Below are 17,045 nucleotides of genomic sequence, written 5' to 3' on the forward strand. Positions count from 1 at the left end.
ATGCCACAACATTATCCTGCCATTTTCCACTCTAGGTTTCCCAGTCTCTTCAGATTTCCCCATCATTGATACAGAGACTCCGGTGCTTTTCCAAGGTGACAAGGCTGCTCAGTTTGGCTATCGTGTTGTCCAGACAAGAGCAAACGGCATACCCTGGTGAGACCCAAACCAACCGTGCGTGACCGTCTTCAATTTAGTTTTGTTCAGAATATCCACGTGACTGTGAATATTTCTTTTATTTAAAAAAAACCACTTTCCTCCCACAGGTTGGTAGTGAGCGCCCCCTTGTCAGGCAACCGGACGGGGTCACTTTTCCGCTGCTCATATGATACAGAGAAGTGCCAGCCAGTGGTTCTCCATCGTAAGTATAAGCTATGATACATGCGTATGTGTGCCCCCTCTACTGAAAGTGAGGGTGGTGTGATCATTTTACCTCACACGAGAAGAGAGGAAGAACCGGTTTTCCTCACAGAATTGTGGGAATTGTAGTTTGGTGAGAGTGCTCAGTTAGAAATCCTGGCTGAACCCTTCCCACTGAGCTACAGTTCTCAATGTTGTTCCCTATGGACAAGGAAAGACTATTGAGCCAACTGAAGTCTGCGGTGTGAATATAGCCTTGATCTTGTGGTGGAAATAAATAGCAAAAGTCTGGATGCACCCTGTGTGTGGGTGTGTTTTGAGGGGTAATTCTGATGTATGCGTTTAGTGCTCATCCATTGTGCCAACAATGGAAAGAAAAAGGGGTTGATGGGACATATTGTTGGAAAATGTATCCCTTGCTGTCTCATATCTTGTGTACAGCCATGCACGTGGCAGAAGGGGAAAAGATGGGAACTGAAGAAAAGGTGAGGGACAGAAAAAAGTGCTTTATGGGTCATTAACATCTTTATTACATCTGCACTTTAAGATTGCAGCGTGGAGAAGGAACTTATTTTGGGGAGGGGGGAGTTGCAGGGTGGGAGAAAGGTTCCCAGGCCTGCTGCCTCAGGCTATCTTTCCTGTATCCGCAAATGCATACCATCCCACTGCCCTTGGAAAACAAATTCCTATTTTCAGGCAATGACCCCTGGTAAATCGCACTGGTAAATCATTATTGTTTTTAAAGGAATCATGATAGGTATCTCCAAAGGTGTTCCCATTTTCGCCAGTTAAATTTTGGAGGCTATGCAGAATAGGTGGAAATTGGGCTTGAGTACACTCATGAATTGAGTTTGTGATATGGGGACAAACTTTCTTTCACCCATTTATCTGTCAATCTCTTCTTTTACATGTCATCTACTCTTCTTCGAAACAAAGACACCCCTGGAGTATCTCTGGGTCTCTCGCTGGCTGCTGACGAATCATCTGATTCCAAAATAATAGTAAGTAAAACCAGAATAGAATCAAAGAGTAGACAAATCCAAGGGTCTTTAAGCGTTTCCAGAGAATGTGAATCCATTGCTCAGAATGGAAATTAAAAAGGGCCACTCCTATCATTTGTCATAATGAGGTAGCTGATTTTGAGACTCATGAAAGAGAATATTGATGATAATAATTTCCCATCATTGATGGGGAGAAGGACTTGTGGGATTTTCTGCTTCAAGTGGCAGAATAACTTGACTGGTGGTGGGTACTATGTACCTTGACTCAGAGCTTGGAAAAGTTACTTTTTTGAACTACAACTCCCATCAGCCCAATCCAGTGGCCATGCTGGCTGGGGCTGATGGGAGTTATAGTTTTAAAAAGTAACTTTTCCAGGCTCTGCCTTGACTTCAGCAGCAGAGAGGGGGCATTTGGCTCCAGCAGGAAAATACCTTGAGCTGGCTCTGAGGAGGAACTTCTCTCAGCATCGCTGAGACCATCTAGGTGAATCAGCTTGAGAGCCAGGGAGCCCATGGCTGTTTCAGTTCTTCCTTTCCCCACAGGTATGTGGTCCAACATGGGAGCGTCGGTGTGGGGGGTTTGATTATCTGAACGGCATCTGTTACATCATGAGCAATTTTGACCAACATTTCAAAGAGATCCATCCAGCTGTCCAAGGTAAGATTTGGAGAAAAGAAGCTTTGTACACTACCTAGCATATTGCGGTAATAATTTAGGGGAGGATTGGTTTGGTCAGGGGAAAGGAGAGACAGTAGTGTTCATGAAGTTTATGCTTGGACCAATATTGCCATTTTGTTAAAAGAACAATTTTTTTATTTTCATCCTTTTAAATGCTGCATCACAGTTAGAAATTCAACATGTGTAGCTTTTCACCACTGCTGCATCTCTATGCCAGAAGGAAGTACATATGCCCTAGTACCCCTGAAGTAAGCTTTGACCTTCTCCGTGTTATTAGGTCCACATGCCATACATTTAAAGCACATCCAATGCACATTTAGAGCACGATGTCCCCCAAAGAATTATGGGAACTATAGTTTATTAAGGGTGCTGGGAATTTGTAGCTCTGTGAGAGGAAAACCACCGTTCACAGAATACTTGGGGGAAGTTATGTGCTTTAAATGTGTACTGGATGTGCTTTAAATGTATGGTGTGTGGATCTAAACTAGCCCCTTTGAGTTCCATAACAATCATCTCCAATCCAAAATGGTAATTTTTGCACAACGCTCTTAAATACACAATGATCCCAGCTGACAATTACAAATATGAGGAATTGGAGATGTGCATCTCAAACTAAGCTTTGGATCGCCACAAATCTTCCCACACCTCCAGAAGCATGCCTTCTACAAGATGCCCCAGCATCACATCCACCCCTATGTATCTGTCTCTCAGAGGCGACTATCCTGGAGGTGTAATGTATGATTTGGGGTGTCTCAAAGCTTAGCTTAGGATACATACATTATGTATATGGAATACATATTCATTACATATTCTGATTATTATCAGTGTGGGCTTGTGCACTTGACAGTGTCTTGCATCCAAATCAAATGCTGGGCTGGACATAATGCTCGAGCTGCTCATACAAGACACTCTTTTAGAGGTGTCATCATTTGTCTATCATTTGTGGTAGCCTAAAGTTTAGTTTGGGGTATACAGCCCCAATTCCTTATTTGTAATTGTTATCTGGGATTATCATGCAATTGAAGAATGTTGTGGAAAAGGTAGTGACTGGAGACAAACATTGTGGACTTCCAACAGGACAAGTGTACTAGTCGTGGAGACATGAGATATGGAGTAGACCAAAGATTATTTTGGGATGCAGGGGCATATCTACTTCAGTCCCTTACTAGGGCTATTCGTTTAGCTTTGGCTGCAATTCTGTGGGAATACAACCCATTTACCACTCTCATCATGCCTCTTGTCCACTCAGAGTGCACCTCCGGTGTGGATGCTGTGATCTTGTATGATGACTCTGGGAGCATTGGTGACCCTGCCTTCCGCACCATGCAGAACTTCTTCCTTAAGCTAATGCATTCGGTGGCTGGGGTGGATGTACAGGTGAGAGCCATAGAGAGGTGCCAGGGAGGGCACTGCATGTGGCTGATGGCAGGCACTGACTAGCTTGTGAGAGTTGACTGGGTGGGTGCACATGAGTGTTGGCCTTTTGATCTTAGGACCACCAAATGTGCTACAATGAGAAACATTAAAGTCTGTATGTATTTTTAAATTAAAGCAACATGTTAGTACAACTTCCTGTGTGCTTGCTGCTGCATCCCTGTGATATCTCAACTGCAGATTTGCACAAGAAGAGGCCATCGCAGAGATATCATAACAATGTTTTCTTCTTTTATAACTTCTTGGATTGAGGACTGTAATATTCTGCCCTTGAAGGGTGTGCTGAAGCTGCAGTTTGTGCAGACCTGTCACACAGGTCTTTAACTGGTGTGAGCCATATAGGTCCCTTCCAGGTTGCTGTTTTATTACAGGTATATTCTGCAACATATTCTTGACACAATAATAGGGCCCTTTCCAGACATCCTTTTTACTGCACATTCATGATTTGTGCTCATGATGCTATCAGGGCGGTTCTACATGATCCCGCTTTCAATACTGTTTGCACCTGCAAAAGTTTTGGGGTGGTCAGACTGCTTCATTGCCAGTCAGTGCATATCCTGTAACTTCCTGCTGAAATCCTGTCACTTTCCATACCTCATAAGAACATAAGAAGAGCCTGCTGGATCAGGCCAGTGGCCCATCTAGTCCAGCATCCTGTTCTCACAGTGGCCAACCAGGTGCCTGGGGGAAGCCCACAAGCAGGACCCGAGTGCAAAAACACTCTCCCCTCCTGAGGCTTCCGGCAACTGGTTTTCAGAAGCATGCTGCCTCTGACTAGAGTGGCAGAGCACAGCCATCACGGCTAGTAGCCATTGATAGCCCTGTCCTCCATGAATTTGTCTAATCTTCTTTTAAAGCCATCCAAGCTGGTGGCCATTACTGTGTCTTGTGGGAGCAAATTCCATAGTTTAACTATGCGCTGAGTAAAGAAGTACTTCCTTTTGTCTGTCCTGAATCTTCCAAAATTCAGCTTCTTTGAATGTCCACGAGTTCTAGTATTATGAGAGAGGGAGAAGAACTTTTCTCTATCCACTTTCTCAATGCCATGCATAATTTTATACACTTCTATCATGTCTCCTCTGACCCGCCTTTTCTCTAAACTAAAAAGCCCCAAATGCTGCAACCTTTCCTCGTAAGGGAGTCGCTCCATCCCCTTGATCATTCTGGTTGCCCTCTTCTGAACCTTTTCCAACTCTATAATATCCTTTTTGAGATGAGGCGACCAAAACTGTACACAGTATTCCAAATGCGGCCGCACCATAGATTTATACAACGGCATTATGATATCGGCTGTTTTATTTTCAATACCTTTCCTAATTATCCCTAGCATGGAATTTGCCTTTTTTACAGCTGCTGCACACTGGGTCGACATTTTCATCGCGCTGTCCACTACAACCCCGAGGTCTCTCTCCTGGTCGGTCACTGCCAGTTCAGACCCCATAAGCGTATATGTGAAATTAAGATTTTTTGCTCCAATATGCATAATTTTACACTTGTTTATATTGAATTGCATTTGCCATTTTTCCGCCCATTTACTCAGTTTGGAGAGGTTTTTTTGGAGCTCTTCACAATCCCTTTTTTGTTTTAACATCCCTGAACAATTTAGTATCATCAGCAAACTTGGCCACTTCACTGCTCACTCCTAATTCTAGGTCATTAATGAACAAGTTGAAAAGTACAGGTCCCAATACTGATCCTTGAGGGACTCCACTTTCTACAGCCCTCCATTGGGAGAACTGTCCTTTTATTCCTACTCTCTGCTTTCTGCTTCTTAACCAATTCCTTATCCACAAGAGGACCTCTCCTCTTATTCCATGACTGCTAAGCTTCCTCAGAAGTCTTTGGTGAGGTACCTTGTCAAAAGCTTTTTGAAAGTCTAAGTACACTATGTCTGCAGGATCACTTCTATCTATATGCTTGTTGACACTCTCAAAGAATTCTAATAAGTTACTGAGACAGGACTTTTCCTTGCAGAAGCCATGCTGGCTCTGCTTCAGCAAGGCTTGTTCTTCTATGTGCTTAGTTAATCTAGCTTTAATAATACTTTCTACCAGTTTTCCAGGGACAGAAGTTAAGCTAACTGGCCTGTAATTTCCGGGATGCACCCTGGATCCCTTTTTGAAGATTGGCGTTACATTTGGCACTTTCCAGTCCTCAGGCACGGAGGAGGACCTGAGGGACAAGTTACATATATTAGTTAGCAGATCAGCAATTTCACATTTGAGTTCTTTGAGAACTCTTGGGTGGATGCCATCTGGGCCCGGTGATTCGTCAGTTTTTATATTGTTTATTAAGCCTAGAACTTCCTCTCTCGTTACCACTATTTGTCTCAGTTCCTCAGAATCCCTTCCTGCAAATGTTAGTTCAGGTTCAGGGATCTGCCCTATATCTTCCACTGTGAAGACAGATGCAAAAAATTCATTTAGCTTCTCTGCAATCTCCTTATCTTTCTTTAGTACACCTTTGACTCCCTTATCATCCAAGGGTCCAATCGCCTCCCTAGATAGTCTCCTGCTTTGAATGAATTTATAGATTTTGTTGTTGTTGGTTTTTATGTTCTTAGCAATGTGCTCCTCAAATTCTTTTTTAGCATCCCTTATTGTCTTCTTGCATTTCTTTTGCCAGAGTTTGTGTTCCTTTTTATTTTCTTCATTCGGACAAGACTTCCATTTTCTGAAGAAAGACTTTTTGCCTCTAAGAGCTTCCTTGACTTTGCTTGTTAACCATGCTGGCATCTTCTTGGCCCTGGCGGTACCTTTTCTGATCTGCGGTATGCACTCCAGTTGAGCTTCTAATATAGTGTTTTTAAACAATTTCCAAGCATTTTTGAGTGATGTGACCCTTTGGACTTTGTTTTTCAGCTTTTTTTTTTACCAATCCCCTCATTTTTGTGAAGTGTCCTCTTTTGAATACAAATGTGACCGTGCTGGATTTTCTTGGCAATTGGCCATTTACATGTATGTTTAATTTAATAGCACTATGGTCACTGCTCCCAATCGGTTTGACAACACTTACATCTCGCACCAGGTCCCAGTCCCCACTGAGGATTAAGTCCAGGGTTGCCGTCCCTCTGGTCAGTTCCATGACCAACTGGTCTAGGGAATAGTCATTTAGAATATCTAGAAACTTTGCTTCTTTGTCGTGACTGGAACACATATGCGGCCAGTCTATGTCCGGGTAGTTGAAGTCACCCATTACTACCATATTTCCTGTTAAAGAACCTCAAATGTTCTGGTTTATTTTTGTAAAACTAAAGCAGAATAAATCCACTCCCATCTGGATGGGAGGCACCAGGTTGGTGAACAGGACAGCTCCCAAGAAGAGAGGAGCTGGCCATCCCTGCTTTGACGCTCTAAATTCACTAACAACCACCAAAGCCACATTCAGCTGCTGCAGAATGCTGCCTGCCTGCCTGCCTGCTGAGAAGTTTCCTCCAACATCAACTTCGCTGGACCGTCCATGTTGTTCGAATGCTTGATCACCATCTTCCAAAGGATGGAAAATGGAATATCGGTGGACAGCAAAAGAGGTTTAAAGATGTTCTTTAAAATAACCTAAAAAAATGTAACTTGAGCACAGAAAACTGGGAATTCTCGGCCCATGAGTGTCCTAAATGGAGGTCGGCTATTATCAAAGATGCTATGGACTTTGAAGAAGCACGAATACAGGGCGAACAGGACAAACGAACCAAGCAGAAGGCATGTCAAACAAATCGTCATCGCAACCATCTTCCATCTGGACACCTACGTCCTCCCTGTGGGAGGCTGTGTGGATCCAGGATTGGCCTCCACAGTCACTTATGGACCCACTGTTAAAGACCTTATCTTGGAAGACAATCTTACATGGCCACGAGTGACCATCAATGTAATGCAGCTTTTTCATATACCACCTATCTTAAGAGGCAACTGTTTCGGTGGCCAGTTCATTTCTGGGCCCAATTCAAGGTTCTGGTTTTGATATTTAAAACTCTAAATGGCTTATCTCAGGGAATGTCTCCTGAGTGAAACACAGTCTCTCTCTCTCTCTCTGGGCCATTGAGGGTAACTTTGATTTGATTCTTGGCTGCTGATTATGTATTGTGGTTGTGTCTATGTGGTTTCCTGTATGACAACATTCTGATGGCTGCATCTGTGTTCCATCTGGAAGACAAGTGGGTCAGAAAAGCACTGCAAGGTTTGGAAAGGACCCCCATGTAGCACTGGTCATTTTGCCCCCTGCTGCCCTCGATGCTGCCCTCTTTTCTCTCACTGCCACTGCTAAGCTCCTTAAAAGGAAAAAAAAAGCCTTTTGAGTTGTATATTGTGGGTGTTTGGGCAACAAGTCGGTTGGGCTCCAGCCACCTGCCATTTTAATTTACCCAGTATGCTTCTGGGGCCCACATGGCAGGCAGCTCAAGGCTGATCCAGTGTGTGCCACGGTTTGTCACTGCTTCCATCAGTTGCCACTAACTCTCTGAAGTTTTGTTTTGTTTTGGCGGGAGGAAACATCCTTGGACTGTGAGGTCCTGAACATTGACCCAAAGTCTGCACCTCATGAGGCAAATGGGTGGGGTATGCTTGTTATATTTTTAACGATATCATAAATTGTTTTCCAAATGATAGTGATTCTGCACACCTGAATCTGAGCTCATGGGGCAAGAGGTGCAGCACAGCTTCTCTTTTTCTTCTCTTCCCCATCCAGTTTGCTGTGGTTCAGTACTCCTCCGAACCCTACCTAGTCTTTGATTTTGCTTTCTATAATAAAACTGGAGGCCAGGTGAAGGACACCATCCACAATGCCCAACGCGCCCGAGGAAATACTTACACCCCTACTGCCATCCTCTTTGTGATGTGAGTACCAGGGAAATGGGTGCTGGGGTTGGGGGCAGAGTTGGATGCCTTTTGTCCATTGCCCCTTCAGACCATCCCAACGGTTGTCATCTTTGCAGGGATAAGGTCTTCACACCTGAACGTGGCATGCGACCTCACAGCAAGAAGCTCCTCATTGTCTTGACAGATGGTGTATCCAACGACAAGAACACCAAATTTGAAGTAGCTACTGAGGCTGCAGATAAAAAAGGCATAATCCGTTATGCCATTGGGGTACGACAATCCAAACAATCACTGACAGCGCTTTGCATTAGGGACGTGCGTGTTCTGTGGCTGCACTATGCAAGCAAGCACATACATTGGTTCCTGTGGGGGCACAGATGTCAACATCTTGAGATCTTTTTCACAAAAGATCCAATGTCTAGTTCTTAAGGCTGCAAAGAGAGGCTTGCAAATATCTGTGGAAGTCTCAGCAGCCTGAGGACCTTTTTCAAAGGTTCTAGGTAGGATGAGCTGAGAAGGCTCTGGAGATTCTTTAAAAGACAAATCTCTGACGAACTCGAACAGGATGTTCTGCCTTCAAGAATTCCGACTTATGGCGACCGTATCAATAGGGTTTTCATGAGGCTGAGAGGCAGTGACTGGCCCAAGGTCACCCAGTGAGCTTCATGGCTGTGTGGAGATTCGAACCCTGGTCTCCCAGGTCGTAGTCCAACACCTTAACCACTACACCACACTGGTGATTTGGGTGATCTTAGAAAGAACGATTGGTGGGACTATAGGTCAGTTAGAGGACACATGCTCTGCATGCAGAAGGTCCCAGGTTCAATCCCCAGTGTCTCCAAGCAGGGCTGGGAGAAGTGCCTGTCTGAAATGCTGGAGAGACGATGCCACTTGGTATAGAGACTGGGGTGAGGACCCTGCATTTCATGTGGGCTTGATCTAATTTCCTGTGGGTGAGGAGAGCCCAGAAGAAGAGAAGGAGGATACAAGCCAGGAGGGGGGAAATGCCAAAACAGTCAGAGCAATGGAAGGAAGAGAGTGCTGTCCCTCTGGCCTCCACTAGCAGCCTGACGCATTTCTTTGCCAGGCAGGAAGAAAAGCCTTGCCCAATATGGAAGCCTAGCAGTAGCCAGAGCAGAAAGAGCGGGGAGGGAGGGAAGGTGTGAGAAGGGGTGGCACAAAACTGCCCTACCATTTTTGGCCCTGGCCACACCCACCACCAACTTTGGCCTGGCCCGCACCACCAGCATGCGGCTCTCAACAGAAAAGAGGTTCCCCGCTCCTGGTGTAGACAATACTGAACAAGACAGACAAATGGTTTGACTCAGTCCATAAAACAACTTTGTATTTTCATACATATTAGAAAAGGGGATGGGGAGGGCCTGAATTGACCATAGCTCAGTGGCACAGCACATGCACGGTGCACATTCAGTCCCTGGCTTCTCCGGGTAGGAGTGGGAAAGGCCACAGTTTGAGATACTTCTTTGTTCCAGGTTGGTCGCCATACGAACCAAGCTGAGCTGCGCAAGATTGCTTCATCACCTAATAATGTTTTCCCTGTTGAGAGCTTTGATGCACTCGATAATCTTCAGAACCAGCTGAAGGAGACAATCTTTGCCATTGAAGGTTTGAAATTGCAGCACAAAATGTTTCTGATGACTTTCTTTTCAGGGTGTTTTAAATTCCAGATTTTTCCTTTAATGGTGCACCCATATCATCACTAATATAGTACGGCATATGCAATCTCCTGTTTGTATGTAAACAATGGTGGGGAGTAGCATTGCTGCAGGGGATAGTGCACAACATTCAAAGGATTACAGTAATAATAACAGCAAGAGATAGAGGGAGGAAAAGGAAGGAATAGTGGACTAACAAAGCACAGGACAGTGTTGTAGGGAGATACTCTCACTGTTTGTTTAGTTAAAGGGCTATATGAGCATTCCTGTACTTGTGTGGTTCAGCAGGGGAGGGATCAGGCTGTGAAGACCTGAGGGACATAACAAAAAGATAATGAAGTTCAACTATAAAAGTTCACAAAATATCCTAGGCACTGTAGAGCAGGGTGAGTTTTGTTGCTCATTACTGGTGATGTTACTGGCACTGCCCAATAGGTTCCCCTGATGCCATGCAGCCTGGCTCCACCCTGCACTAACAATTGCAATGGAAGCACAAACTTGGGGGGCGATCCACACTGAACCCCCTTTTGTTTGCAAGTTATCGTACTGGTATTTTTCACAAAAGCAATTGCAGCTCATGGGGCACATTGTGTGAAATACAGTGCACTTGTTTACATGTTGCATACCATTGCCTCTTCTTTCTCCCCCCTCCTATGCAAGTTGATGGAGAGATTGCTCTCTCCCAATTAGGTGAATATGTCAATTTCAGTTTTTCTCAGATTCTAATTTTTCCAATCTTAAATTCGGTTGCGGACATTTCTGCAGCAATTTGAGGTTTTTTTGGGGGGGGGAATCCTCATGAAAATTCTCTAGCATGTTAGTGCGAATTTCTCCTAACAAACACATTTTTGTATGGAAGTTTTCCTACTACACCCATTTTGGTGTTATTTTAAGTGAAATGTGCATTTTAATGCACACTTCACCACAGTATATGCGTTTTTGTACGTGTTACTTGGCTGGAGAACTGCACTGTAAAATTCAAAGAGGTGCACATTTCAAAGTATGGCTGTATCTTAGTTTGAGTATTGCTTTGGAAAGTGCGAATTTGGTACATTCGCCTTTAAATGCAAACTGAAACAAATTTCTCCTCCGTCCCTAGTCCCAATGCAAGTTAACGCAGGGAGAAAGGAGAGGCTGGAATGAGTGGGGATGGGTGGGAGCCAACTCCCTTTTCCTCCCCTCCCCTCTAACAATTGGAGAGGACTGAAACGGAGAGAGCTTTCCATCCCCACTCCATAGTGAGAGGATGCTTCTGAATAGTAGTTCCTGGAAAGCGCAGGAGGGGAGAGTGCTCTTGCACTCATATCCTGCTTGTGGGCTTCCCATGAGCATCTCGTTGGCCACTGTGAGAACAGGATGCTGGACTATGGTCTGATCCAGCAGGCTGTTCTCATGTTCTTATGTGGCTTGCTTGCAAGGAGAAGGAGAAAACTACGGAAAACCACTATTTATTTATTATTTAATATCCCGCCCTTCCTCCCAGCAGGAGCCCAGGGTGGCAAACAAAGCACTAAAAACACTTTAAAACATCATAAAAACAGATCTTAAAATACATTAAAACAAAACAGCGTTAAAAACATTTTTTTTAAATCCACTAGTGCCCTTGCATTTTCCAACTGACACTGTGATGTGTGTCCATAACAGAAGTGCTTCCTGTGGGAAAGATGTTGGGACTCTCTCCCCATTCCCCCCCCATCCATGGAGAACAGCATATTTATTCTGCTTTAAAAGGACCATTTAGAAATGCTGGATTTTGAAGCCAACTTTCCCCCTCTTCTGATCTCCCCCCCAATCAGTATCTCTTGCCTGTCTTAATAATTTTTCTTTCCTGAAAAGGGACCTCTGGAGCCTCTCCTGGCATTTCATTTCAGAAAGAACTTTCGCAAGGTGGATTCAGCACTCTCCTCACCTCTGTGAGTAGAAATGCCTGTTATAATAAGAGCATTTATTTTATTTTAATTCATTTCATTTCAGGTATTTATACACTGCTTTTCAGGCAGACCTCGCAAAGCAGTTCACAAAAGACCTTTACAACAATAAGCATTTTTAAATATTACAATAAAAGGGAAAGATGATCAATTACTTATTTTCCCTTACACTTAAGGCGAGATGGTTCTTCAGAAGGCTCTGTGATAGCAGTTGGGGGAGGTAGGGGGTCATCATGAGGAGTTGGATGGCAACAACTCAGCAGGCTGTTCCTTGCTTCTCCTTCCCCCTCAGGGGAAGATGGCCCTTCAGATGCCCTGTGGTGACAGCTGGAGGAAGGGGGGAACAGTGGGCTGGGCTGGTGAGGGAAGTAGAGCTCAGTTGCAGGTGTGATGATGGTGATGTTTTCTCTTGGACCCTGGAGAGGATAAGCGTTCCTGGGCATGGGAGTTACAATCCATCTAGCTCCTGGGCAGAGCTCAGAGAAACCATCGCTGCCATGCCACCACATCGGGAGCTGAGTTCCGCTCCCTACTCACCTCAGTCCCTTTCCCAAGGATTGTCATTCACTGATCGTTCATACTGCTGCTGGAGGAGCATTCCAGGGCCCAGGAACGAAAATCTCTCAGCCTCCAGGGCAGAGTACCAGAGAAGCCATTGCCAATCCAACTTGCAGCTCCAATTCTTGCAAGTACCTGTGTGTGGATTTGTCCTCACACCTTCATTCCTTTTCCCATTTCTCCCCCCCCCTCCTCCCAGGGACATGTGGTGTCTGGAGCTGTTGGTTCTTACGGTTGGTCTGGGGGTCTGGAGGAAGAGTCTTTGGGAGACCCTCCCGAAATCAAATTCCTGAACATGTCCAATACTGCCTTCAAGGACTCGTACCTGGGTGAGTACAGGCAGGCTCTCCTTTACTTCCATCCCATGGCCCAACATGGGCTGACATCTCCAGCCCAACGGCAGTGGCCTATTTTTTTCTTTGTGTCTGACAGGCTATGCAGTGGCTGTGGCTCGTCATGGCCAGCAGCAGTTCTACGTAGCCGGAGCTCCACGATACCAGCACATTGGAAGGGTCATGACCTTTGAAAGCCAGAGCAAGCGGTTAATGGGGTTCATTGGAGGGAAGCAGGTAAGAGGGAGAGCCAGGGGTGCAGATCAGTCTCCTGTTCACTTCCGGCTGGGAATTCCCTGGAAGTTTTGTTTTAAACCGAAAGGCAAATACTTTAAATATATACATAAAAAATCTAGATCCATCAAAGGCAGAAACATAGGAAGATGCCTTCTACTGAATCTGACCATTGGTCCATGAGGGTTGGTGTTGTCTTGGGAAAGGATTGTAGCTTTAGTGGTTTGAGCCTCTGCTTTGCATGAAGAAAGCCGCAGGTTCAATCCCCAGCTTATCCAGATAGAGCTGGAAGAGACCCATGTCTGAAATCCTGGTGAGCTGCTGCCAATCCGTGCAGACAATACTGAGCTAGATGGTCCGACTTGGTATATGACAGCTCCCTATGTCCACTACACTGACTGGCAACAGATTTCCAGGATTTCAGAAAGGCAGCATTCCCAGTCCCACCTGGAGATGCCGAGGACTGAACCTGAGACTTCCTGCATGCAAAGGAGATGCTCTGCCTCTGAGCTAAGGCCTCTCCCCTTATCCTGTTACAAATTTTACTTCAGACACAGAACAGGCAAAGGGAGTTGTTATCAAATAGCTTGTCCAAAGTGTTTGAAGAACTAAACAATTAAGCAGACATCATCTGGTTAATAAGTAAAAGTAAATCCTATTAAAAATGGAAAAGTCTCTATTTCTGTGTTCCACTTTTCTCTCTTTCCTTCCTCTGACTAATCCCTCTTTGCCCCCAGAGCCTAACAAGTGGAGACTGGTGGCCCCGATGTCAGTGGGGCAGTAAATCCGCTCTGGGCTTTAGTATGAACTTTCAAGCTTCTTTAAAGTTCTGATTAAAACCCAAAGCAGATTTACTGCCCCACTGACATTGGGACCACCAGTCTCCACTGATTCTAACTGACCCTGATGAATTCTAAGTGCCTTGGAATGCTCCGGAGAGCCATTGTGGCATAGTGGTTAAGGTGTTGGACTACGACCTGGGAGACCATGATTTGAAACCCCACACAGCCATAAAACTCACTGGGTGACCTTGGGCCAGTCACTGCCTCTCAGCCTCATGAAAACCCTATTGATACGGTCGCCATAAGTCAGAATCGACTGAAGGCAGTACATTTACATTTTGGAATGCTCCTGTAGTCACAAACAGCCTCCCACCAAGATGCCACAACATGGTTGCATCCATCTCTCTTTTGCTTTCTCTCAGGGCCAACCTAGACATGAAATTAATTGTACATGTGCAATTAGCATGCCTAGTTTTTAAAATCTAAACCAGTGGTTGGGAACCTCTGACCCACAAGGGCCTAACTATGTCTTCCAGGCTTTTTGATTTAGCCTGTGAAGCTGTTTTGGATGAACCATGCCCACACGTCATGTATCTGATATCATATGACATTACACCATCCCACAAGCCATATTCCCAATTTTCTTTGCCCTCACCCCTTGCAGTTGTTATTTTGATTTTAAAAACTAGACATGCTAATTTCCATTCTTGCAATTGGCATCACATCTAGTTTGGTCTTTGTTTTTCTTTCCTTTCCTTCTTGTTTTGCTCTTTTTCTACGTTATAGTTTTCAGAACCATGAGCACCACCCTGAGCTCCTTAGTGGAAGAGCAGTTCAAAAGTAAAGCTGGAAACAATTCCTTCTCATGTCAAAGCCTATTCCTCCAATCCTTAGTTTATGAGATACCCATGTTGAGAGAAATGCACTCTGTACCTGCTCTAGGAAACCTTCATCCTTTCTTCATATATGCTAGAGCAGTAGTTCCCAGCCTTTTTTCCCCATGGACCACTTCAAAATTGCTGAGAATCTTAGCAGATCACATAATGATTTGTAATACAATAAAATACAATAGAGGAAATAAAAAAGCAATAAATACAGTTAATAAAAATGCAGTTTAAAATAAATATGAATAGTAAATGCGACAGATGTGCTGTCTCCTGTCTTCAATCACAAATCCACAGAAATGCCATGGACCACCTGAACGAACCTTACAGACCACTGGTGGTCCTCAGACCATAATTTGGGAACTGGTCTTTTAGAGCTAAGCCCCCTGACACTACAGCCAGATTGAGCTCTGGTGAGCCTTGGCCTAGATGAAGCTCTCCCATCTAGTCTAATTTAATCTAATCTGCCTTCACTTCTGCCACTCTTCCCCCTCACCAACAACCCCCACCCCCCACAGACAATCACATGTTGTGCTTCTCTTTCTTTTTCAGGTGGGCTCTTACTATGGGGCTGAGCTCTGCTCTGTTGACCTAAATGGAGATGGAAATACTGACCTCATTCTGATCGGGGCTCCTCTTTACTACAATGGGACTCAAGGTGGGCTTGTTGACGTCTGCTCCATCAGTAACATGGTGAGGAAAACCACTGGAGGGTAGGGAAGCTGAGGGCGAGAAGGGGAGAGTGGGTGGGTGGGTCACACTTGCATTTGGTAAACCTGCTCCATTCACTTCTCACCTTCAAGAAGCAGTAAAAGGCTTGTCTCTAGAATCATAGAATAGTAGAGTTGGAAGGGGCCTGTAAGGCCATCAAGTCCAACCCCCTGCTCAATGCAGGAATCCAAATCAAAGCATTCCCGACAGATGGCTGTCCAGCTGCCTCTTGAATGTCTCCAGTGTTGGACAGCCCACTACCCCCCTGGGTAATTGGTTCATTGTCGTATGGCTCTAACAGTTAGGAGGTTTTTCCTGGTGTCTAGTCGAAATCTGGCTTCCTGCAACTTGAACCCATTACTCCGTGTCCTGCACTCTGGGACGATCGAGAAGAGATCCTGGCCCTCCTCTGTGTGACAACCTTTCATGTACTTGAAGAGTGCTATCATACCTCTAGTTTTTGCTTCTTCATCTGATTGGCCTCGTTTACCCATAGGAGCCAAGGAAGTTGCCTTATACTGAGTCATGCCGCTGGTCCAGGTAGCTCAGTATTATCTACACGGATTGGCAGCAGCTCTGCAGGGATTCAGGCAGTGTTCTCTTCCAGCCTACCTGGAGGTGCCAGGGATGGAATGTGGAACCTTCTGCAGATAAGGCAGATGCTTGGCCACTGAGCTGCAGCCCTTCTTCTCCTTTTGTGTTGTGTCTATTTTTAGGGCCAAACTAGATGTGAAATCATGTGAAAGCAATTAGCATGCACTTAAAAAAAGGTGGACAGACGTCACGGGGAGGGGGAGGGGGTGGGGGTGGGTTTAGGGTCAGGACCATAGCACACAATTCCATAGTTATCCTGATGAAAATCAACACACACACACACACACACACACACACACACACACACTGAAGCTGCTGTTAACTACCCCACTGATACCAATGGACACTTCTCTCTCAGGATGTGAGGACTAACCAGCCGCTTTGAGGGACTACAGCAGGGGATGAAAGGGTTAACCCCTTCTCTGCACACTGCAGAGGTATTTAAATTTTTAAAACTGTGAATTTTAGTTGCTTCTGTGCAATTTGATACTTGTTATACAGCCACAAGAGTGGCTGTATACTAAAGCCAGCATGGATTTTTAGCATTCCGCAATGTTAAATTGAAAATACCTGCCATACCATTCTGATACTTCCCATAAGCTCATTTCAAAACAAAACGTTACACAACTTATAGTCCTGAACTCAGAAGTGCTTGCTTAACAATCCTCTAAATCTTCATGGCGATACACAAAACAGTCAGAGAGAATTGAGAGTTCAAAGTGTAAAAAGAGAGAAAAACCAGACCCCTTTTGGACTTTTTTCTGTCAGAGTTCTCATAATTTGTTGAAATTAATTAAAAACCAGCCATGTTCACAGAGTACCTGTAATCCTGTTACTGACCTTGCCCCATACTCTGACCTTCATCTTCTGCAGTTTAAAAGTAAAAAAAAAAAACGCCTAGCTGATTTTTAATTAATTTAAGAAATGTAGCATTGAAGTCAATAATAAGCCTGGGCATGCTCAGTAAGAAGCAACTGTTAGACTCACAGCTGCTTGGCTAATCAGAGGACCACACCCACCCCAGACCTTTATTTCACTTTAGACAGTCATGGCTTCCCCCA

The 17,045-nt window shown here is 44.8% G+C and overlaps 1 protein-coding gene across 1 annotated transcript in view; it reads left to right on the plus strand.

Moving 5' to 3' along the window:
• Positions 1 to 17,045, plus strand: part of LOC133366992 (integrin alpha-X-like) — a 43,977-nt gene that overhangs the window by 7,762 nt on the left and 19,170 nt on the right. The window contains exons 2-13 of the mRNA XM_061590555.1: positions 36 to 156; positions 267 to 361; positions 1,297 to 1,361; positions 1,905 to 2,019; positions 3,290 to 3,417; positions 8,155 to 8,303; positions 8,402 to 8,555; positions 9,779 to 9,911; positions 11,798 to 11,874; positions 12,647 to 12,776; positions 12,880 to 13,016; positions 15,232 to 15,372. Coding sequence (XP_061446539.1) covers positions 36 to 156; positions 267 to 361; positions 1,297 to 1,361; positions 1,905 to 2,019; positions 3,290 to 3,417; positions 8,155 to 8,303; positions 8,402 to 8,555; positions 9,779 to 9,911; positions 11,798 to 11,874; positions 12,647 to 12,776; positions 12,880 to 13,016; positions 15,232 to 15,372 — 1,445 coding nt within the window. The remainder of the gene's footprint in view (positions 1 to 35; positions 157 to 266; positions 362 to 1,296; positions 1,362 to 1,904; positions 2,020 to 3,289; positions 3,418 to 8,154; positions 8,304 to 8,401; positions 8,556 to 9,778; positions 9,912 to 11,797; positions 11,875 to 12,646; positions 12,777 to 12,879; positions 13,017 to 15,231; positions 15,373 to 17,045) is intronic.

Source organism: Rhineura floridana, chromosome 11 (genome assembly GCF_030035675.1).
Source record: "Rhineura floridana isolate rRhiFlo1 chromosome 11, rRhiFlo1.hap2, whole genome shotgun sequence".
Taxonomy (NCBI): Eukaryota; Metazoa; Chordata; class Lepidosauria; order Squamata; family Rhineuridae; genus Rhineura; species Rhineura floridana.